Below are 24,080 nucleotides of genomic sequence, written 5' to 3'. Positions count from 1 at the left end.
GGAGGGATATGAAGCTCCGCAGTTAGAGCCCACGGTCTTGTACTCGCAATTGCTTTACCCCTGTCTTTGGCTTCACAAAGTCTATCTTCATCCCAGATAGCCCTAACAAGATTTGTGGTACCGGTATTCAGTCTTCATGGTGTGAAATCCTCTACGTCTACCGGGTCTCATTAGACAACTGAAGGTACAGGGCTCAGTTGTTCAAAGTCCATCAAGATGAACTTAATGGGCTATTTTAATATCCTGACATTCCTCGTAACACTGATTCCATCGCCACCTCTTAAACAAACCACCACACAGCTGCGCACTTCAACTCCATGGGGCCGATTTCAATGAAGTCTGGGCTAACAGCACCCAAACTGACCAGCTCTAAAATGCATGTTCTTTTTTTATGCTTTTTTGGTTTGGATTATGACAATTGAAGTTGTTCTTGCAAACAGCAATGGAAATGTAATAGTTTTCTTGAGCATTTCAGTGCTGAAACTCAGTTAAATTTTAAACCCAAAAGTAGGTCTCGCGACACTTCAAAATGGTTGTCTACGGCAAGGTACTCGGTACCCCCAAAGTTCTAGCAGTCAGTGTGACCACAAGGCAGTGAGTGAATTAGTTCCAGTGGTGTGGATAGTAAATTATGAGATTTCACCGGAAAATTACATATAAATCCATGGAGGAAGTGATTTGGACTGCCATGGGTTGGAAGGAGATGGGTGTTTAATATCCGCATCATGTTTTTGAGAGGCGTTGATGGACTCAGTGTTACGATGAATGTCAGAACTTAAAATAGAACACTTAGTCCATCTAGAGGGACTAGGTTGTTCAAAACTGTTTTGAAGGCAAAGAACACACTAAAATGAAGCATAAGTAAGATAACAAACCATAAAAAAAACCATCCTGCAAAATAGTTTGACTAATTTTTTAAACTTCTTCCAACTGAGTAAAATGGTTTTAAAACATCAGATTCTACAGTGGGCCATAGTGAGCCAGAGGGTATCAGTGACATCACATCCACATTTTTGACTTGAAATAGCTCATTTCAAAGTCCATTCGGTGAAGGTTATTGAAGGTTGCTGGAAGACCTTCCCACGTAAGGCCGGAGAGGAAGGCAGAATGAGTTTGATGCAATCAAGGTAGAGGCATACAGAAAAATTCATATATAAAATAACCTGTCTGGACGAGACACTATTCATCCAATACGCCAAAACATATGTACTATGGTGGAATTTGTTGAAAATCTTACCAAATATACACAATAACAAACATACAGTTTACTGAAGAAGTTTTCTATGTTAACTTGGAGCTGTTACAAGACCATATAACTCTTCATTAAGAGTGCACAGCTGAAGGAGAAAACCATCGTTTGGAAATATGGCTCGTTTGCTGCGAATCTGCATAATGCTGTCGGTCACAGTCATCTGCTTCTTCATCATGAGGTAGGCTATAATGAGGGTCGCTGAACGGCTCACTCCCATCATGCAGTGCACAAACACTTTCCCTGAAACACACAACACACACACAGGTATCGGCTGCCTGTCGGTCATCTTCACATCCAGCCTTTGACAAATAAAGTCACAATCCAACAAAAGCTTGTTACTCCAGCAAAACTCTAGTGCTCAGCTAAGTTACTGTATTTTATTTAATTTTTGTTTAACACCATAATTAACAATTTTTCACTTATAAGATGGTGGTAAATTTTATATTATTGTGGCGGAAATGAAATGAATCAATGCTTAGGGTTTAACGCAGAACTTTTTTTCAGTCATACGATTTATTTATTTGATTGGTGTTTTACGACATGCTCAAGAATATTTCACTTACATGACCATGACCAGCATTATGCATGGTGGGAGGAAACCGGGCAGAGCCCAGTGGAAACCCACAACCATCTGCAGGTAGCTGACAGACTTTCCCACCTACGGCCGGAGAGGAAGCCGGCATGAGTTCAGTCATATGACAAGGAATTATGTGTGTGTACATAAATGGTGTCTTCCTGTCGCAGGGCGAGTGCTGTCGCCACTGATGTATCATGCCAAACACACCAGACATGACACCCCAACCTGTCACATTATACTGACTCCGGGCCTACCAGTCATGTTTCCTCTCTCTGACATCTCAGTGCTGAGCACCAAGCAAGACAGCAGCAAGTATCGTTTTTAAAGTCTTTGGTATAATCTGACCTGGGTTTGATTCTGGGGTCTCCTGACTTCAACTGGGACTCTCTCACCATTAGGTCTCCAAACCAGCCTGGAGGAAACCGAAGTGCCCGGGGTAAACCACAGACATTTGGCAAATTACTGACAAAGTTTCCCAAATGTGCACACTTGGTGGGAAACGGGGGCTGTTAAGCGAATGTTGAGATTACACGAATCACCACATGGGCACTGTCAACTGTCTGTGTCACCAAGGTTCCATAAACATGCAGTGAGACAGCAATCTACATAGTCCCCACCCTAGGCCAGATTTGAACCCAGTTTTTCTCAAGTGATGCAAGCAACTTTAACTGCTCCGCCACATACCCAGTAAATTACTGTAGGGTACTCCAGAAAACAAGCCACTACTAAAGTCAGTTTCTTACTTACCCCCTGATGATAATGCCTTGTCTATAAATTCAGCTGCCTCTTCAAAATGTTTGGACATCTTATAAGTGGAGATGTCCATGGCTGGAATGCCCAGGTACTGAATACTGACATCCTCATAGAAGTCCTGGGAGGTTGGGATCTGGTTAAACTTGACACCTTGGGCAGCATTCAGCACGTGGGTCACCTCCAGTTGTTGGAGGAGGGCCTTATCTTTGGCAACATGCCTGCCAAACCAATGGAGCAAACTCAGCTTTACATGGAGAGATATAAAACACAGTATAACATGATAAGTTAACGATTAGGAGTTTAAACTACATGTTCTTAAACTAGTTTTTCTTATGCTCTTCCCAATTTAACTTCAGAAACCTGCCCATTGGTTTGTTAGAATCCAAAGCCACACTGCGAAACCATCACTCAATGTGGAATGAGGTATGCAGGTGACTTTCTTAGTCGAAAGCTATGTTTCAAGTATGTGGTACATGTAATATAGCCAACCCAGGGAGCTGAAATTCAACAAATTCTATAAGCAGTTGCCAAATCCAGTCACACATTGGTAATTTGACCTTGATTCCCCTGCCCTTCTTAAGCAAAGACTAATCACAAAAGCCTATTTATGAGGCCTTGGAAAGAGAGTAACATTCAAGAAATTTTATTGTCATTCAAACATCCTGAAAACAAAAATCATATCCTACCTGTTTCCAAGTAAAATATTTGGGTAGACCTCATTGTAGTTGTCCTTTGGGACCTCTGGCACGGTAAACATCCAAAATGTGGGCTGTGCACCAGAGGGTGTCTTACCCTGAGATTTGCCTGATTTCTTGGAGAGCAAATCCTTGAGGACTTTCACACAATCACCGTTTGTCTGTGCCATAATGAATGCTACCTCTCACAGGATTTCTCTGCAAAATGTTCAGCAACATGTATGTAAACAATTCCATGGTACACAAACATGATTTTGTGGCGTTAAGATCTTAACATTTACTTTGGTCATTTGGTATCACAAATTTGCCTGCTTCTCACAAGTCCCACTGCAAACTATTTATTTACTTGATTGGTGTTTTATGCCATACTCAAGAACACTGTAAAGACTAGGTTTCTGTAACATGGATAATATTCATCAATTCATTGACAAATTTTCTTGTGATGATGAACATCCGAGAGGTGGGGCGCCAGTGACCAACAAAGACATCAATTAATCTTGTCTTTGTGCAACTCCCACATTTTGTAAGCATGGTTTTGACCAATGAGAGACTTTATTTCATCACCTAAAAAGGGTATGTTCAAATGAGGAAACTAAACAAGGAGGAAACTGTATAAATGAATATGTATAATGATAAACTATTTTATGCAGATTTACACTTCATTACATGTATTTATTTGATTGCTACCTAACTCAATAATTTTTTAATTCAGTCTCAGGATGGCTCATATTTACTGAGACGGCTGCCATGAGTTCGACCTTAACCTGCGACTATTATAGACTATGTATATAGTAGTCCCAGCCTTAACCAAAATTGAAAGTTCACAGCTGATTTTTAGGGCTAGCCTCCACTATTTAGACAGTTATTGTTGGGTACTATGGCTGGTTTGGCAATATCGTGTTATAGCACCCCACATATTTTCCCTCCATTAGTCAAGCCTGTGCCTGGCGTCTGCCTCCAGTGAATTTGACTGGATGTCATTTAAGCCCCCTTTTTGCAGGAAGCCATGCCAGGCAGGGTGTTCTTTCCTGCAGTATAGACTAGGATATATACAAAAGAAATGTGCAGTCTATATCCCAACTTATGCTAGGTGATTCTGTCCAACGACGTGGAAACATTCATCACTAGGGACGTTTTGGGGGATAATGGGGAGACAAAAACGGGCATGGATACTTTTTCGGGGGTATATGTAAAAGAAATCTGCAGTCTGTGGAGGGCTATATCACGACTAATATATAGTAGGTGATTAAGTCTTCACGACGTGTAAGCATTCTGGAAAAGAGATTTCTTTTGGGGGCTATTGTGGATCAAAAAAGGGCATGGTAAATTTTTTGGGGGTACATACAAAATACGTAGTCTGTAGAGGGCTATATCACAACAGATATACATGTATAGTAGGTCTCAACGACATGCAAACATTCATCAGAAGTGAATTTTTAAGGGGTTATTGTGGATTGAAAAAGGGCCAGAGTAACTTTTTTGAGGGTAAATATAAAAGAAATGTGTAGGCTGTGTGTGTATGTCACGACTAATATAAAGTAGGTGATTCCGTCTCAATGACATGCAAACATTCATCTAAATGGAAATTTTTGGGGGCTACTGTGGATCGAAAAAGGGGCAGGGTTACTTTTTCAGGAGGGGATGTGCAGCAGAAATGCGCAGTTTGTAGGGGGCAATATCACGACTAATACATAGTAGGTGATTCCATCTCAACAACGTGCAAACATTCTTCAAAAGAGGTTGGGTGTGGGGGAGCTATTGTGGATCGAAAAAGGGGGCATGGTTACTTTTTCGAAAGCATATACAAAAGAAATGCGCATTCTGTGGGAAGCTATATTTCCTAAATGGCATTTGTATAATGATTGGCATCTGTTAAAACATCTGCAAATTTTTCAACCTTTTCTCCAAAATAGCCTTCTGACATGTCTGATAGCAGGTAGCCACTATTTGGCTTCACCAATGCAGTCCTGAATGGTTGTCCACATTTTGAAAATATGTTTGCTTTGCATAGACATACATGTGTAGCTTCCACCGACTTTCACAGATTTCTGTATAATTGCTGAGTGTGCCCTACATTTGCATACCATATTGTTTTTGTGTTTAGGGGTATATACCTGCATATCCACATGCGTTTTGCCTGAGGCTAACTTTGAGCATGCAACAAAAGGCTGTTTATGCAATTTTGTGTTTGTTTCTTCTGTTGCCCAATGCATTAAACCCAATTCCACGCCCTTTCTTGAATATCGGTGTGCAACCAGCCCTCCCCGTGACAAGATTTATTGGCTGGCATATATTGTGAGTTAGCGACGGGGTGCTATTTGGCGAGTAATACTAGTTCAACGCTCTTATATCAGTGGTGTTACAGCGCTCCAGAGCGGGTTTTAACCCGCATAAATTGTATCTCGAGATGGATTTGGGGTGATATTTCACTAACGGGAAGGTTGCGCAGTCGTCACCATACACACGAGGTGGCCATTCATGCACCTACACCACGCCTTTCCTCCTGTTCCTTAGGACACAAGATATCAGACAGAACCAGGCGACAAAAAAAAATCGGTGGATTGCTATAACACGATATGACGGATGGTTTCCTATTTCAACTTTAGCTATCAGAATAAAACAGCGCTATATGCTTACCGTCTGAAGTCTATCTCAACGTAAATGGCCAAATTACCTTTTAGCATAACGAGAATAAATGTTATGCCGTAAATTCGAAAATATCGACGACGAAAATAAAGCCAAATGTCCTTCTTGTTGCTATCACGTTGCTTTATTTATCCATGTGTCAGCCACCGAGTCAGTAGCCAAAAAGCTAAACCACCCTTAGAGTTGGCAGACACTATTCCATATTAAGCTCAGAGTGTCATAGAAAGGAAATCTATACAAGACACCAAGGGGACATATTTCATTTCATGTATTTTACCTTGTATATTTACCTTTCCTACTTTGAACTTGTCTACATATTTTGTTTTCATTTTTACTTGTTTGATTTTCCGCCTAACGACTTAGTCCGCGATTTTCTAAACACCTATCGTGCAGTTGAGGAGATGGCTGCACCAGTTGTTGTTTGTTTTTTATTTGGAATTTTGTTGCGTCTTTGGTTTTTCCGAACAAGATTGCCGACGTGGATATCTACATGTGTTGAAATTACAACTCCTGTGAATGCATGGAATCGTGGTTAGTCTGAAAATAGACGTAGTTAATATAAAAAAACCTACTGTTGGAAACTGGTCTCCTAATAACGGTCCCAGTTATGCTGACTTTATGCTGGTGCGATTATTGCCCGCTTAACATCAGAAAGTGTAGTCCGAAATTGCTGCAGTTGTAAAGACAAGATTCACTGATCCTTTTGTTAGTCAGTGAGCCCCTTTTCAGACGTCCATTGTGAAAAACTGCATAGTTCATAAATGAAGTGACTCTACCACGTGACAGCAGCCTTGATTTAAAATTTCCCCCGATTGCTCTCCAGTTAGATTTGACAAAATTTTGTTCGGCCAAGGATGGCCCCAAACCAACGTCAAAGTGCGCTCCTTTTCAAAACCTGAAGAAGATGCAATAGCATTTTGACATGCCATTTGCGACAAAAGTTACATGTCAAATACATTTCCTCCAAGTTCAAGTTTGCAGTCACACGTTTCTTAACTTTTCGCCTGTTGGTTTGTCACAAGCACAACGTCGATCAGTTATTTTCAAGGCAGCATCATCCAGAGATTCTTTCGTAATGCTCAAAACAACCTGTTGTTTTGCCAGCCTTGACATATTTGACAAGGGCAGGTAACTGCATCAGGTTTTTTGAAAAGACCATCAGATGTTGATGTGCAGCCCTACAAAATTTTGCCACACCTAACATCAGAGCAATCTTGAACTACAGAAAGAGTTAACGGGGCATTATGTCTGCTTTCAGCATGGATTTTGGCTAATTTAAATTTTTACCACATCTCTTATTTAATACAAATCACAAGCCTCAGGTTGAGGTTAATAATAGGTTAAAAGGTGTTGGAAAGTGTGGCAAAAAGTACAAATTTTATTGTGCTACAAATTTCTTGTGAGCCTAAAGTAACTGTCACTATCACTTTAAATTACATACACAGCATTTGAAACACACTCTAGTCTGAAAGGCCAAAACATCAAAGAGAGGCTACTCAAATCTGGGCACTTCACATAAAAGTTGACACAGCATGTGTACATTGTGAACGTCAACAAAGCCAAGTTTTGGCCTTTTGTTGTGATGAAGCAGTTTCATACGTGATTTAACTTCCATAACTGACATGATGAGAAGTGTTCCCTACTTCGTTGCTCCTAATTAAACACAGTCCACACCATGCATGATGATCATTGATGCTGAGTCACTATGTCCAAATTGCAGCAAACAACAGGAGTGGTAAAGTGTTCAGTGTAGTTTACCTCCTGTGGTACAGGATGTGTACATTGGCTTGACATCATTGATGTATTCTCGTATTAACTCCACTTATACTATGAATAAATAAATAAATAATCTCCATCCTGTTTTATTTCTGTTGCTTTGACAGTTGTGGAGGGGTTGTCACTGCAAAGAGGCTCTGTCTCTCCATATGATGGAGATTTGTTTCATGAGGTAGGATATATTTAGTTGTTCTGTCATCTGCTATGAGTTTTAACAGTACATGTACATACCCTAAATGGCCATTAATTTCGTCCGTGACTAAGTTGCGCTTTTTTCCTGATTCTGAGAATGCTGGTAATTTTAGTAAGGTGATTTGAGGTTTGCTTTGAAGATGAGATGATTGTCCACGGATTTCTGGCAGACCTTCACACATAAGACCGGAGAGGTGTGGGAATGTACATCAGTTATTGCGAAAGGTTGATGGTTTATGCCATTCACTCCAGTCTCCTCCACCCATAAAACTGACTGCCATCATCATATATACATGTGCCTGTAAGTGAAACATTCCTGAGTTAACAGCAATCAAATAAATGACAAGTTCATGTAAATCAAATCAAAATGACAAGTTTCACTTCAAACCCACGTGTAGTATTATTGCACATTGTGCAATATTGTGCATCCCTAAACTTTCAGAGTATCCTTAACCTTTTAGGACATTTAATCCCATTTAATTGTATTAAACAACCAAATAAACAAAACAAATAAATAATGTACATGCACACTCAAAGCTAGATACCGGCCCCGACAGCACAGTTGATAGAGTGTCCAGGTTCAATCCTAGGGCAAGTCACATGTAAGACCTTAAAAGAGGAATTTGTAACTTCCTCGCTTGGCGTTCAGCATGAAGGGGATAGTGCAACGACTGGTTGACCCGTATCAGTATGATGGCTCGGGCGGGGCAGCTCACTTGCCTGTGGTAAGGCTTTTCAGTGAAGCAGCACTAGATAAAAGAGCGGTGGAAATCTGTCCTGCAACAAAGAGGCACATTATATGCACTCTAAGGATTCCTTCGTCATCATATGACTGAAAAATTTTTAAGTACGACATTAAACCCCAAGCACTCACTCACTCAAAGCTGGATCATCGTCATATGACTGAACAATTGTTAATAACGACGTTAAAGCCCAGGCTTTTGTACTTTCGCTTTTGTACGTATATATATATATATATATATATATATATATATATATATATATATATATATATAAAGCTGAATTACTGAATTATTCAATGGAATTAAAGCACTGCTGGCATATTATTGAAAAGAAAGTGCTCTTCTGAGTGCCTTGTTCATAGCATCCATTGATATTCCTCAATAAATTTGTTTTTGTCTGATTTATATGATTTATACAAAATAATTTGTGCTTACTGCCTTCCTATTTATGTCGAGCTGTCAATTTCTGTCTGATACATTGGTTTAAACCTTATAGATTATTCAGAAAATTGGATCTCATATTCATTTATCAGTATTCCGCAGTCATATAAGTGAAATATTCTTGAGCATGGCGCAAAATACCAATCAAATAAATTAATATCAAATCTATATCTTGCACAATATGCATTCTTTTTTTTCCTCAGACACCTCTCTTGTTAAAGTTTTTGGACCTTTACACCAAGAGATGGCCAAACTCTGTGCACCTGTTGTTTATTGTAAGTATTTTTCTGTGCGGGATAAGTCTTCAAGCTGCAAATTTGTTGCAAGTTCAGTCTGTTAATAAGTGTCGGAGTGTTTTCAAAGAAACATTGGACAGTGTTTAATTCTTCTAAACTCTTTAACAACTTGCAGTTATAGTTATTTGGCATGTTTGGCTCACTGAAAAGGAAACACTTTAACTTCGTGTTTTGAAAATGGAGTTTGCTGAAGATGAAGTCACTTGACTGTTGAAAGAGCAATATTATCTGATATGGGGTATACCATGTTTACTGTATTTCACCTTAACTTTAGCATTTTTCATGTAAGGCATTGGCTTTATTCTGATTGATTCCCTTAACATGTTAAACAGGCAGCAGACTTTCTCATTGGAATTTTGCTTGTGAGGATAGCGAATCTCTTTGCTCGATATCTGGTGAGTGTACAGTTGTTCACATAAACAGTTTGTTTGCTTGATATCTGGTGAGTGTACAGTTGTTCACATAAACCGTTTGTTTTCTTGATATCTGCTGAGTGTTCTATTGTTCTCATAAATGGTTTCTTTACTCGATAGCTGGTGAGTTTACAATTGTTCACATAAACAGTTACTTTGCTTGATACCTGGTGAGTTTACAGTTGTTCACATAAACAGTTTCTGTGCCTGATATCTGGTGAGTATACAATTGTTCACATAAACAGTTTCTGTGCTCGGTATCTGGTGAGTTTACAATTGTTCACACAAACAATTTTTTTCCGTGATATCAGGCGTGTATACAATTGTTCACATAAGCAGTTTCTTTGCTTCGTATCGGAGGAGTATACAGTTGTTCACATAATCTGTTTATTAGTGTCTGGTGGTTCTAGAATTCTAGATAGGTAATTTCTGTGCTTGATATCTGGTGATTATACAATTGTTCAGATAGCCAATCTCTGCTCAATGTATCTGTTTGCTAGGTAACTGTGGCATTAGAAACTGTCAGAGTACCTCATCTGTTTGCGTGGTATCAGTGGCATTAGAAACTGTCAGAGTACCCCATCTGTTTGCTTGGTATCAGTGGCATTAGAAACTGTCAGAGTACCCCATCTGTTTGCGTGGTATCAGTGGCATTAGAAACTGTCAGAGTACCCCATCTGTTTGCGTGGTATCAGTGGCATTAGAAACTGTCAGAGTACCCCATCTGTTTGCGTGGTATCAGCGGTATTAGAAACTGTCAGAGTACCTTATCTGTTTGCTTGGTATCAGTGGCATTAGAAACTGTCAGAGTACCCCATCTGTTTGCTTGGTATCAGTGGCATTAGAAACTGTCAGAGTACCCCATCTGTTTGCGTGGTATCAGTGGCATTAGAAACTGTCAGAGTACCTCATCTGTTTGCTTGGTATCAGTGACATTAGAAACTGTCAGAGTACCCCATCTGTTTGCTTGGTATCAGTGGCATTAGAAACTGTCAGAGTACCTTATCTGTTTGCTTGGTATCAGTGACATTAGAAACTGTCAGAGTACCCCATCTGTTTGTTTGGTATCAGTGGCATTAGAAACTGTCAGAGTACCCCATCTGTTTGCTTGGTATCAGTGACATTAGAAACTGTCAGAGTACCCCATCTGTTTGCTTGGTATCAGTGACATTAGAAACTGTTAAGACTTAAGGGGTGTGTAGAAGTTTTACTCCTTTGTTTTAGCTGCAGTACATGTACAAATTAGTTACTGTAACAACTAATGATGGTGTTCTTGTGGTTTAAACACACTGGAAACTGTAACTTGAACTGAGTGTAAAATAGTACCAGTTAAAAACACAGTTAAGACTGTTAAGTAATAGGTTGATTTTAACCAAAATATCTGATTTGTGTCTCTCTTTTTTTTTTGTCTGTGTAGTTGGAAAAACAGAGCAGAGATGTAAAGTCTTACTCCTTAGACAGCCAGCCGTTACTTCTTAAGTCTAAGGACTTGGTTTGGCTACAAGTTTCAGTCCTTGTTGTGTAAGTGTTTAAAGTAATTTAAAGGATTAGTGTCCAGATTAACTACTTGTCCTAAGTATAAAGATTATAACCTGTTTAACATTATGTTACCAGGAGGACCTCCGAGGAAGGTAATTATGACTTTAAATCCACCAAAAACCATAGATTTACTACCCTGGCCAATCTCCAGCCGGCCGGCCGGTAAAGCTCAACCAGTGACGTCATAGATTGCCAACACAAGTCTAGCTGGCATACATAACCTGGGAATTCGTATCAAAACGATGTCATTTTCGAGATGAATTCTAGCTACACAGAAGCAAATATACCGCCATATCAATTTGAACCCACAGTGTATGACGTTGAAGTTCCGATTTATGACACTGACATTTCTGGTCAGACTTCAGATTCCGAGTTAAAGCTATAACTTTATCATGTGTTACCCAGTAGATCTATTTTTCATGTGTATATCAGATTTAATATTTACTATTCTTTCCTTCTGTCCCCTTCACAATAAATATCATTTTATTCCCCGAGTGGATTTACTTCAAAAATGGTTTCACGGAAATTAATTTTTATGCACTTAATCAAGGCAATACTGAAAAAAAAAAAAATTCTTTCAACTGTTTAATTTTCTTAGTTACATTATGGCCGGAATTATTCACGCACATCAAACAGGTACATGTATTATGAAAGGTGACTTCAATCCTCTTTTGTTTCCTGCGGTGTCACTAATCCTAGTAACGTGGATCAGACAGAGACAAAATTATCACTATGTAAGATTGCTTTCGCACCTACTCTGAGCAGTATTCAAAGAGATGTCACTTGTTTTCGCACATTTGATTAGTAATTTTAATCAACAACCAGTATTTCAACCCCAGTCATTAATTCTTGAATTACGCAGTCAAGTAAAAGAATAAGTTTTGGACTTTTTTGGGTTTTAATCATCCACTGTGGCCGGCCAGAAACTGCTAGCATTGCCGTACCTGTCGGACAGCCATCGAGTTGTTGTACATGTTCACAATTTGTTAGAAGCTCACTCGTTGGTTCACAGGAGAGACACAACCATTGGGATAGTGTGCATCAAAGCAACATTCCTTGGAAGCCATCACCTGGTTGAATCTACCCTTCTTTCACTGTACCAGCATATCAAAGATAGATCAAACTAATGGCAAATGAACTTCCGCTTTGTTTTACACCCACCAAGCCCTATCCCCAGAGTTTATATACATATATTTAAAGCCTAATTTTTACTCCCTGCTGTTAAAATTTAGCTGCAGCCTGGATTTCTTATCCCAACTCCTGTCAGCCCGGCAAAGATTTGGCTGTGTTTGGTGGGCATAAAACCCTTCCGTCTTGTGCCATGAATTCATGCTTTTCTGAAGGACAAATCGTCTGGAAAGTTAAAAAACTTTCAGGCTTCTTTGATGACCTTTTTTTACAACCGTATGCAGAACAGCAAACCCTTTCGTGGATAAATTTGATATGCTTGTTGTCACTTGTGTGGCTTTTTAACACTGAACTAAATGGCGAAGCCCATACAGCTGGTGAAGGTTGAACTTGTATGATGTCATTCGGGGGAGACTACTGAGTGTTGGCAGAAAAAATACAGAAACCCACCCTCATTATCTAATGATTTTAATGCCATATTACTCAGACTATTGTACTTTTTTCCAGTATTTTTTTGCACACAATTTAACAATATACACAGGGGTTGCTAATTGTGAATAAATAACCAGTCTGGACACTAATCCTTTAACATATGTTGTGTCATTCTTTTTTATCATCGTAATGCAATGATATACAGTTTAGCCTAAGATATAATATAGTACCAGTATATGATATTCCTGGTTTAAATTCCTTTTCATTTTACACAGCTACAAGTATTGTTTTTACATTTCTAATATTATTTACTATTTAATATTTCAGTGGTAGTGTGAGGCAAGATATGACCGCTGATCAGAAGGTTTTGTCAGATGTGTGGTGAACAGCAGTTATTCACACAGTCTCTTGGGTGAAAAACCGGAACACTGCCATGAGAAGGAAAAAATTATACATAGAATAATCTTGAGTGACTATCTTGTCAAGAGAAAGAAATAGCTTACTGGTACTGTCTACATGTAAACCCAGTTTGTTTGACCTTGATCACTAATATTCAGTTGAGTATGTTTTGTTTCTGTTTCAGCCATTTTTTCAACCCTTACAGTCTGTCTGCTTGCCTGGGAAAGTCCACCACTGTGTTCAACAGTCTGGCCGTTCTCCTCACATTCTGGGCTGTTCTTAAAGGTAGAAACAATAACAGCACGTTGTTTACCTTTATGATGCCTTTAAATTTCTGCCAAAGCCCCACTCATGTGGCTTGATTTGTCGTATTAGCTCATCAGTTTTACACAGTGCAATGTGTCAAAATGTACAAATTGTCTGAAATATTGTATCCTGTTCAGCACACACCTACGAGTCGTATTTTCAAGTTCACGGCATGTGAATCCTGTTCCTGCGACCTCACGACTCTTAAATACCACTCATGAACTCGAAAGTTATCTGCAGGATCGAGTTTGTGACCTTCGCCTTGGGAAGTTTATCAAAGATGGCAGACAAGATATCAGCTAACAATTTATAAACCTTCTCATCCTCTGTCCATGCATATTCGCAATATCACTGTGGTAAAACAACGACAGCAACAAGTTACTCACTGCCAGCAGGACAGAAGCACGAACTGCCTACTCAGTCGCCATCTTGTTTTGTAGGCACTACTAGCAAAACTGTCCAAATAATTCCACCATGAATGATGTTTAAGAGGGTGACCAAACACAGCATTACTCTCCATTTAAGCGACATTACCATTTCGGGATACGCACCACTACACTCGCCACAGCAAAGCAGAAGTGATCAAATAAGCACCCATTTGCGGACAGTGACCTTTGAAATTTCTGCGTTCACAGCCAAACAAATAGCTTTCAAAGTAACACTTTTTACTTGGTGTTTTCAGTTTCTCCATTGTTTATACTATAGGTTATTGTGGATGGGGACACAATTTCCAGTGCAGAATTTCAAGGAAAAATGTAGCAAACATGTTCCCACTAGGTTAAAACACAGCCTGTCAAGTGAAAATTAGCACCCAGCCCCTGTGTAATGTGAAATCATACGACATTTCTGTTTAGAAAAGGGCGGCCTTCTGAAATGCGAAAGCGACTTATTGTAGGCAGGCTGTTGTTGTCCTCCCTATGTATAGCTGTAGCAGGGTGCCAGTCACTGTACCCCATCATGCAGAGCCCTAAGCTCACAATCTTACTCTCCATATTGTATGCTCCCTGTTGTTGTACTCCCTGTGTATAACTGTAGCAGTGTACCAGTCACTGTACCCCATCATGCAGAGTCCTAAGCTCACAATCTTACTCTCCATATTGTATGCTCACTGTTGTTGTACTCCCTGTGTATAGCTGTAGCAGTGCGCCAGTCACTGTACCCCATCGTGTGGAGTCCTAAGCTCACAATCTTATTCTCCATATTGTATGCTCCCTGTTGTTGTTCTCCCTGTGTATAGCTGTAGCAGTGTATCAGTCACTGTACCCCATCGTGTGGAGTCCTAAGCTCACAATCTTACTCTCCATATTGTATACTCCCTGTTGTTGTACTCCCTGTGTATAGCTGTAGCAGTGTACCAGTCACTGTACCCCATCATGCGGAGTCCTAAGCTCACAGTCTTACTCTCCATATTGTATGCTCACTGTTGTTGTACTCCCTGTGTATAGCTGTAGCAGTGTACCAGTCACTGTACCCCATCGTGTGGAGTCCTAAGCTCACAATCTTACTCTCCATATTGTATGCTCACTGCTGTTGTACTCCCTGTGTATAGCTGTAGCAGTGTACCAGTCACTGTACCCCATCATGCGGAGTCCTAGGCTCACAATCTTACTCTCCATATTGTATGCTCCCTGTTGTTGTACTCCCTGTGTATAGCTGTAGCAGTGTACCAGTCACTGTACCCCATCATGTGAAGTCCTAAGCTCACAATCTTACTCTCCATATTGTATGCTCCCTGTTGTTGTCCTCCCTGTGTATAGCTGTAGCAGTGTACCAGTCACTGTACCCCATCATGCAGAGCCCTAAGCTCACAATCTTACTCTCCATATTGTATGCTCCCTGTTGTTGTACTCCCTGTGTATAGCTGTAGCAGTGTACCAGTCACTGTACCCCATCATGCGGAGTCCTAAGCTCACAGTCTTACTCTCCATATTGTATGCTCCCTGTTGTTGTACTCCCTGTGTATAGCTGTAGCAGTGTACCAGTCACTGTACCCCATCGTGTGGAGTCCTAAGCTCACAATCTTACTCTCCATATTGTATGCTCACTGCTGTTGTACTCCCTGTGTATAGCTGTAGCAGTGTACCAGTCGCTGTACCCCATCATGCGGAGTCCTAGGCTCACAATCTTACTCTCCATATTGTATGCTCCCTGTTGTTGTACTCCCTGTGTATAGCTGTAGCAGTGTACCAGTCACTGTACCCCATCATGTGGAGTCCTAAGCTCACAATCTTACTCTCCATATTGTATGCTCCCTGTTGTTGTCCTCCCTGTGTATAGCTGTAGCAGTGTACCAGTCACTGTACCCCATCATGTGGAGTCCTAAGCTCACAATCTTACTCTCCATATTGTATGCTCACTGCTGTTGTACTCCCAGTGTATAACTATAGCAGTGTACCAGTCACTGTACCCCATCATGCGGAGTCCTAAGCTCACAATCTTACTCTCCATATTGTATGCTCACTGCTGTTGTACTCCCTGTGTATAGCTGTAGCAGTGTGCCAGTCACTGTACCCCATCATGCGGAGTTCTAAGCTCACAATCTTACTCTCCATATTGTATGCTCCCTGTTGTTGTTCTCCCTGTGTATAGCGGTAGCAGTGTATCAGTCACTGTACCCCATCGTGTGGAATCCTGAGCTGACAGTCTTACTCTCCATATTGTAGGCAGTCTTCTGTTGTCCTCCCTGTGTATAGCTGTAGCAGTGTACCAGTCACTGTACCCCATCATGTTGGTGGTGCCAGCAGCCTTACATTTGGCACAGGTGAGTTCATTGTTTTCTTTTTGCTTTTTCATTGTTATGTTTTCTTCTTGGAATTGTGTGTGTGTGTGGGGGGGGGGGTGCGGTTGTGGTTGTTGTGGAAGTAAGAGAATCATGTACTAAAGCTACAAAAAAGAGAAGAAAATAGGGAGGAAAACTAGACCCCTAGGGTTGTGAAATTGGTCTATTGCTGTTCTTCTTTTTTTATATTTCTTGTAACTGATTGAAGACCAATTGTCTTCTGGAACAATTCATTGGTCTTCTCCACCCACAAAGGGCCTATCAGTTATTCTGTCTGTAATGGAGGACCTGGCCCTACCTCATTATGGCATGACTTTAAAGATAATGCATTGCACCAAAATGTCTTATTATGACATATTGTAAAACTGGACATTTTCCCGAATTTTGTTTCGCAACTAAGTCATTACCTTTTTTATTTGTTCCGTTCATGTAAGCATGAAAATTATCATCCTTTGTATCGCTGCTGTATCTGGCAACAGATCAAGGCTACATATCCCAGTACACTACATGTTTTGGCCCTTACATTGTATCGTTTTATCTCAAGAGTACAAATATGGCAAAGACACATAAAATACATGTACAAACTGTCAACTTTTTTTTGGATCTTTGAGGATTATATTCAGTTGTTCATCACAAAATGTAATTAACAGTTCATTCCACAATTTAACAGATAACTTCTTCGATGGACCATGAAAAACTTTGTATAATAAGTTTATTGGCATTCACGCAATTAGGAAGATCAACTCTTGGGCAGTAACTCAAGGGCTCAAGCAGTGCTCAAGATAATTTTAAGAGGTAGTGGGTTACTTCCTACGTTTCCAAGAAAGGGAGTACTGAGTAAGCCTACCACAGTACACATTTTCTGAAAATACTCAACACTTCACTATTTTGGGTCCGCAGCATTACACCTGGAAAGTGTGAAGTTGATTGAGTGAAGGGTGTTGAGAAAATGGAAAGACATACTTGTGCATACAGTACAGGTATAGGCCTACATAGACCTATTGGAGATTCTTGTAGTTACATATAGCACTACAGGTATATGTATGTGCATGTCGATTGCCCAGAATTACGATTTGTCGTAACATTCTGGAATAAATTAATTAATTCAGCTCATCCTGACAAGGAATGAATCTGAATGGCGCTGATAGGCCTACATTTATTCATTACACCTCAAACTGTAGACCTACAGGGATTATTCCAATAACTCACTCACTAACAGCTTTACCATTTCATTTTGTTTTGGGTTGCAGTATTATTTCATTCTATGGTAACTTGCCTAATGTGACCACTAATTTTTTTTAAGTATTTCTGAATGCTAGCTGTTTTCGTGATTGTTGTATTTCATTGCCTTAGCTTCTCTCCTCCGAAATCACTGATACATGTACTAAACTGGACCCGCGATGACACATTAACATAGCACAGATAACTGACGATCGGTCTAGAATTATAACCATACATTGAGAGCGATATTAGGATGATTTGATTCAGGGCAGTAGCAGAACTTGCTGTATAGTAAACCCAAATGACCATGTTTTTTGCCCTTGCTACATTTTCTTCGTGGCAAACACTAGAGAATGTCACAAATACAAATATCACAAATAAGTGCAGATGTAAGCAGACAGGCCAGGTGCAGACAGGAAAGGAGAAAGTCTGGAAAGATCCAGCCATATACTAGCACATCTATGTGTTTATAGCAGAAAGATGCTACACAATGTAAACATTCAGGCATGTAAGCAAAAAAGCTCAGCTGCATATATGTGTACATGTATATATGTATGACTCTGTGGCCAAGGGGAATAGCATGTCAGTGCAGTGTAATGACTTAGGAGCCTCTTACCAATATGGTTGTTGTGAGTTCAAGTCCAGCTCATGCTGGCTTCATTTCCGGCCATAGGTTTGAAGGTTTGCCACCAACCTGCAGATGATCCTGGGTTTCCTCCAGGCCCTGCCTGGTTTCCTCCCACCACCATAATGCTGGCCGCCGTCATATAAGTGAAATATTCTTGAGTATGATGTAAAACACCAATCAAATAAAGAAGTAAATAAAGCCCATTGAACTGATGCCATCTGATATATATATTTGAGTTGTGTATAGATCATTAGGAGCATCTAAATAAAGAGGAAATGCATATAGCTTGTGAAAAAGAAAAATACCTTCTCCTTTCATGTAATAGATTTTTCCATATTGGACAACTGAAAGACTTCTGTAGTTACTTGTCATTTCTCTTATTTTTCAGAAATCTTCAGCACTTTCATTATGGGACAGAAAAGCCAAGTTAATTTACTTTCAGTTTTTCCTGCTGACAGCTGGTTGGCTGACAGGTTTATTCTACTTGTCCTTTTGGCTAGAGGGGTCATGGCAGTTCATCCAATCAGTCTATGGCTTCATGTAAGACTTGCATGAAATACTCAGTATTTCCTTCTTTTTCTTGTTAAAAGTCAGGAAATTCGTCCCTCTCACTGGCTGAAGCAACACATATCTGTTTATATTTTTACAGCATTGCGACCTTTATGAACTTTATGGATTTTACCCCTAGGCCAGTATTGGCCAAGGAGCCTGTTTTTCAAGGTCATAGGGGTCATTCAAGTTAAATTTACAAACCAGTGTTAAGGTGGATTTGCTAGTTACATCCTACATGCTCAAGGCATAGGGGTTGTAAGTCCATTGCACAGTATTTTTTTTTTTTGTTTGTTTGTTTTTTTTTTTTGTTTTTTGTTTTTTTTGGGGATTTTTTGTGGTTTCTTAAATATACAGTAGGTAAAGGTTCTTCATTTCCAGTGTAACTGGCCTGAGTGCTTTTTCTCTTCAGTACAATTATACTGGGACTTTTTGTGTAAGTTGTATTTTAGAGAAAGAATTATTTTGTCTGCCATTTCAAGAGTTATAGTCCTTTTTAGAGGGTATCTGTTATTCTTCAGAGCATATGTTTTTCTGTTTACAGACTCACTGTGCCTGATCTGTCACCAAACATCGGTATTTTCTGGTATTTCTTCACGGAAATGTTCGAGCACTTTCGTGTCTTTTTCATCTGTGTATTCCAGATCAATGCCTTTATTTATACAGTCCCTTTGGCCATCAGATTAAGGTTTGCACAACATACTGCGCACTGATAGGTTAACATGAATTTCAACACTTCAGGGATTAAACTAATTAAATAAATATAATATTTTTACCATATTATAAGTCGTTAGCATAACACTAGTATATTTTCTCTGCCAAATTTGACTTGGTACCTCATGTGGGTCTGTGTGAATGGACAATGTACCAGTCAGTGACTTGTTCTTACCTTTATTTTTATAAGAGTTCTACATCATACTGACTCAGCAACTAACAACAACAACATGTGAAAACATTCTTGTAACATCTTTTTCAGACAATTAAATGTGCAAACCGAGTTGAAAATTACTAACAGTCTACTTTAAGTATTTTTTAAGTTTGGGGAGGGGCTGTTGTAAATATTTACAACAGTGTTGACCCAGTTATAATCTTTAATTGTAAGTTTCAACTATCATATCTTACCATCCCTTTATTTTAGAGGAAGTCATAATCTTAGTGGTTTACAATCAACTTAGGCTTACAATCCCCTTTTGCAAGCAGTCCCAGATCATTTGATGTTGAAATGAGAGGAATTGGTACTTTTCAAGCCATATTTGAAAGCGAAAGTTTATTGCTCTTATTGTATATTAATGATGGTGCCCACTTTGCTTCCCTATGCATGTGCACTGTACACGAATTTAGTAGTTTTAGTTACATTATTATAGTCTTGTGGAAGGTTGTCTGTTTCAGCAGATGAAAGTGATGATCAACATGTAACTGGATTCTGATTGGTTCCCAGAGATGATTCTTTGCCAGCCATGTTGTGGACAGCCAATCAAAATCCACTAATATGTGTGTTGTATCTTTTTGTCATGTCCATTGTTGTTGGCACTTTCACAAGTCAGTTTTCCATAACCTGTCGCGTAAAACAGTTGCTTTGTGGTGTTATAACTTAGACAATATCATTTACAAAAAAACTTTGAGAAATGTGAAGAAAGTTTTGTGAAAGTGGTACTAGGACTCTGAACTGTCAGTGGGATGGTAGATAACATGAGCCAGAGCAGTATTTTCTGGGACAATTTATCATAGTTATGACATCTTTTTTTTTTCAGGGACCATCCAATATTTCTGATGTATGTGTTGGTTTTTCTCATTGCTATTTTCAAGTCCTACCCCAGCTATCCTGACGTAGCCTTATATCTCTGCCTCTTACCATTGTGGCAGCATATCTTTTCATGTAAGTTATTCTACACGCATTTAGTTCACATAAAGAAGTTTAAATAGCAACCCATTTTGGGGATAAAAAGTAATCTCAAGTAATCTCAGACTCAGTTTGTGGAAATTAATGTTGATTGCATGCCACAAATTGAGTTTTGTCAGCAAATCAGGGTGGAGCATGTTGTTATTTTCAGTAGTATTCTTCCCTTGTGGCGCTATTTCAGCAGATTTGCACTTGTTTTCTATAGGTTACTATTGCAACTACAGGAAGTACATGTATATCAATATGTGTGTCTGTAATGTTATCACTTGACCAAATACATTAATGCATTAGAACGTCTTATCAAAGATTTTTAGTTCTTTTTTTGTTTTTGTATTACCTTGCAATTCTGAGTAGTTATGTGTTCAAACATATAAGCCACATTTGGTCAAGTGAGCCATGGTGCACTGGCTTTTGTCCACTTTATACTGTGAAATAATGATACGAGAAATCACAAGCACTGATTCGACATTGGCAAAATTATCCCAGGTTAACTGTAAAAATGATCCCAGTTTAACTGTAAACATGACCTGATATTTAGCAAGCAGCTACATTGTAATGGCACCTGAACTACATGGTTTTGGTTGTTCCCAGCAGGCTCTTCATGTGAACAGGTTTGTCGGCCCTGGTCAGCAAGAAGCAAGGTGTCTAAGATTTGTGTAGGTTCAAACTTAAGAGGGGTTTTATCAGTGTGAATAGCATTTGTTATTTGTTGTACCATCTGATCAGTATTCATGTTTGACCACTTTTACTTTGGCAGTCATGAGGAACACGTTTGTCGTGGCCTGTATGTACGTTAGCTGTACTGTCTTTGCCCCTATTCTCTGGCATCTCTGGATATATGCGGGCAGTGCCAATGCTAACTTCTACTTCGCCATCACTCTAGTCTACACAACAGCCGAGGTAAGCTAATATAACGGTGGTTAAAAACCTACCCAAGATTTGGGAGTAAAAAAAAAACTGGAATGCTCAAGTGTAAGTAATGTCCCCTGATGGCTTGTTCCTTATACTGTAAACTTTCATCCACCAATAAAAGCGTTTTTCAGTGGAATTTATGCATACAAATTATTATGAAAATGCTGAATGACTTATTTGTGTCCTTAAAGATGCAGGCTTCATAAAACTGTGCAAGTTATTTCTCCCAGAATGTTGCAGAATACTGGTTGCAGAGGCAGTTGAAAAGGTTGAAGAATTAGGGTGTATGTCAGTTTATTGCTGCACCTCATGATTTGATGAAGCTGTTATATTAGTTACACATGAAACCATTTTCAAATGCGATATTAACAGGTTTTCAGATTACTGTAATTATCTTGTGCTTGATTTAAAGAAAGATATAAACATCGGTTTATCTGAGCAATATAAAGTTACCATAATCATGTCTTTTCTCCACAGATTTTCCTGGTAACAGATCTCTTGTTTGCATTCCTTCGAAGAGAATTCAGTTTGCTTCATGGACCAAATCCTAAACTGGAAAACGGACTGCCAGCTCAGGTTTCATTGAACTGATGTACGAGAGATAGGTTTGATTTTACGTGTAGCAGCAGCAGACCTTTTTGCTTCATATGAACAAATGCAATGAAAGAGATGCATGCACATGTATATCTGGAGTGCTCATTCTTCATGCATCAGCATAAAGACACATTTTTGAATGTTATTTGTTAATGATGACCGTTATCAAATAACACCAGTTGATTTTAATATGTAACAAATACGGTATTCATCGTCTGTTAAATGACAAATGCACGTAATTATTTGGTACTGTGATGATTTTGTGAAATACTTGAGTTTTCAATGTTAAATATTGTATTATGATTGAAATGGACCGTTAAAGAAGGTACCAAAAGCGTTTGCATTTATGTCCATATGAAGATTTTTACTTAAACTTAAAGACAATACAAATAATGCAACTGTAGTTATTTCGGAAAAAGAGTGGGTAAAGACCTAAATTGCTACAGCCATGACATCCTTGGTACCTGGATAAATCATGTTTTAATCTGGAATTCAGGTGAGGTTATGGGATAAGCCATGTTGGAGAAACACTGACCATGGTATAGTGTCACTTGAATATGCCCCATGCTCATACAGATAATAGGTTAAACAGGGTTCAGGTGGCAGCATAAACAGCTGTGTTTCAGGCTATACAAATGACTCGCACTCGATAGGTTTAATAATATTAATAACATAGCAGAGCTTTTGATTGTCTCAGTATGCTGATTTTACATACTTTGCAATATTTTAGTTATGCAACATTACCAAAATGAAAAGGTCTGCTTTTGAAAGTATATGAGTGATACTTTAGTGATGGTTCTTATAAGTGCTGGCTGACCCTGGAATATTTCGCACTGGAAAGTCCTGGAAAAAAGTCCTTTTGTTAACAGATAGACCCCTGTTTACAACATTGTTGTGTATGAATAAATGAAAATGTCTGAATCGTACCTGTATGTTTGTAGGAGGTGTGCTGAGTTTGAAGCAGTACGACAGGTGAATTTGAGGTGTCTGTGTACGAGTACTAAAGCATTTTATCAGTTCTGAGGATGAAGGAAATGAGAGTAACATTGTTTACAATTGTCACCTTATGCACTAGCTGACTAACAAATCATTAGAAGGAATCTCTTTAAATATATTGCTTTTTTTTCATACTGTGATGCAATTGACTTTCATCATTTAGCAAACGATTGTTGTACTACCAACTAGAATACAACTCATTCCAGTCATAACATGCCTCTCTTTCATTGCTTTCCTTGGAGAAGTCTCCTCGTATTTAACGGCAACAAGCAGCTTAGAAGTTGCTGTCAGATGGTCCACGTCCTGTCTTTTAACATGGGGGAGAGTGCAAGACGTCGCAGATACTGCAAATTTGCTTGTTAGCTGTGACAAGCTTCATTATTTTGAGAATGATCGGTCATTCAGTTCATCCATCAAATTTTTTATATCCTGCCTTTTAACATGGACTGGTAAATCAAACTTTTGGCAAATCACAGAAATTAAAACAAAATTATGTATAATAGATTTACACTGGTGTTTGTCTTTTTAACTCAATGTACCTTATTCAAATAAGCCATGCAACGCCATGGCAATGTGACCCCATTTTTATTTATTATTGTGTGCCTTAATGCTATACTTAAGAAATTTTAACCCGCCTGTACAAAGTAAGGAGAAGTATTGTGAGAGGGGGATCAGGTGCTGGCGTTGGCAGTGGCCACTCATAGTACACTGATAGCCAATCATCAGTAGCCATTTGCATATCAAAGACCAAGGAAGTTTCTTACCTCACCATTCACAGGGTTGCAATTGCCACCTGTCCTACATCGTTTCCAAGTATGGTTTGCAGTTTACATATGAAAAACCTCAGCAGTAAATTTGTACAGGAACTCCCCATACTGTGTTTTACCACTGCAATGATTTACAACTCCAGAAC

The 24,080-nt window shown here is 39.2% G+C and overlaps 2 protein-coding genes across 2 annotated transcripts; one reads left to right on the top strand and one right to left on the bottom strand.

Moving 5' to 3' along the window:
- Positions 1-1,107: 1,107 nt before the first annotated feature.
- LOC135475941 (dual specificity protein phosphatase 3-like) lies at positions 1,108-6,053 on the bottom strand. The gene is made up of 4 exons (XM_064755908.1): positions 5,952-6,053; positions 3,269-3,475; positions 2,577-2,800; positions 1,108-1,492 (listed from the first exon to the last, which is right to left on the bottom strand). The coding sequence occupies exons 2-4, from the start codon at positions 3,445-3,447 to the stop codon at positions 1,287-1,289; spliced, it is 609 nt and encodes a 202-aa protein (XP_064611978.1). The 5' UTR covers positions 3,448-3,475; positions 5,952-6,053; the 3' UTR covers positions 1,108-1,286.
- A 268-nt stretch (positions 6,054-6,321) lies between these two features.
- Positions 6,322-23,072, top strand: LOC135474873 (phosphatidylinositol glycan anchor biosynthesis class U protein-like). Its single transcript, XM_064754512.1, has 12 exons — positions 6,322-6,454; positions 7,807-7,871; positions 9,279-9,350; positions 9,704-9,766; positions 11,202-11,305; positions 13,467-13,567; positions 16,252-16,349; positions 18,605-18,756; positions 19,310-19,453; positions 20,517-20,641; positions 21,423-21,565; positions 22,055-23,072. The coding sequence occupies exons 1-12, from the start codon at positions 6,325-6,327 to the stop codon at positions 22,166-22,168; spliced, it is 1,311 nt and encodes a 436-aa protein (XP_064610582.1). The 5' UTR covers positions 6,322-6,324; the 3' UTR covers positions 22,169-23,072.
- The last annotated feature ends 1,008 nt before the right edge of the window (positions 23,073-24,080 follow it).

The sequence above is a fragment of the Liolophura sinensis genome, chromosome 9, assembly GCF_032854445.1.
Source record: "Liolophura sinensis isolate JHLJ2023 chromosome 9, CUHK_Ljap_v2, whole genome shotgun sequence".
Taxonomy (NCBI): domain Eukaryota; kingdom Metazoa; phylum Mollusca; class Polyplacophora; order Chitonida; family Chitonidae; genus Liolophura; species Liolophura sinensis.
Note: the sequence above shows the minus strand (reverse complement) of the source record. Positions and strands in the feature narration are given on the sequence as shown.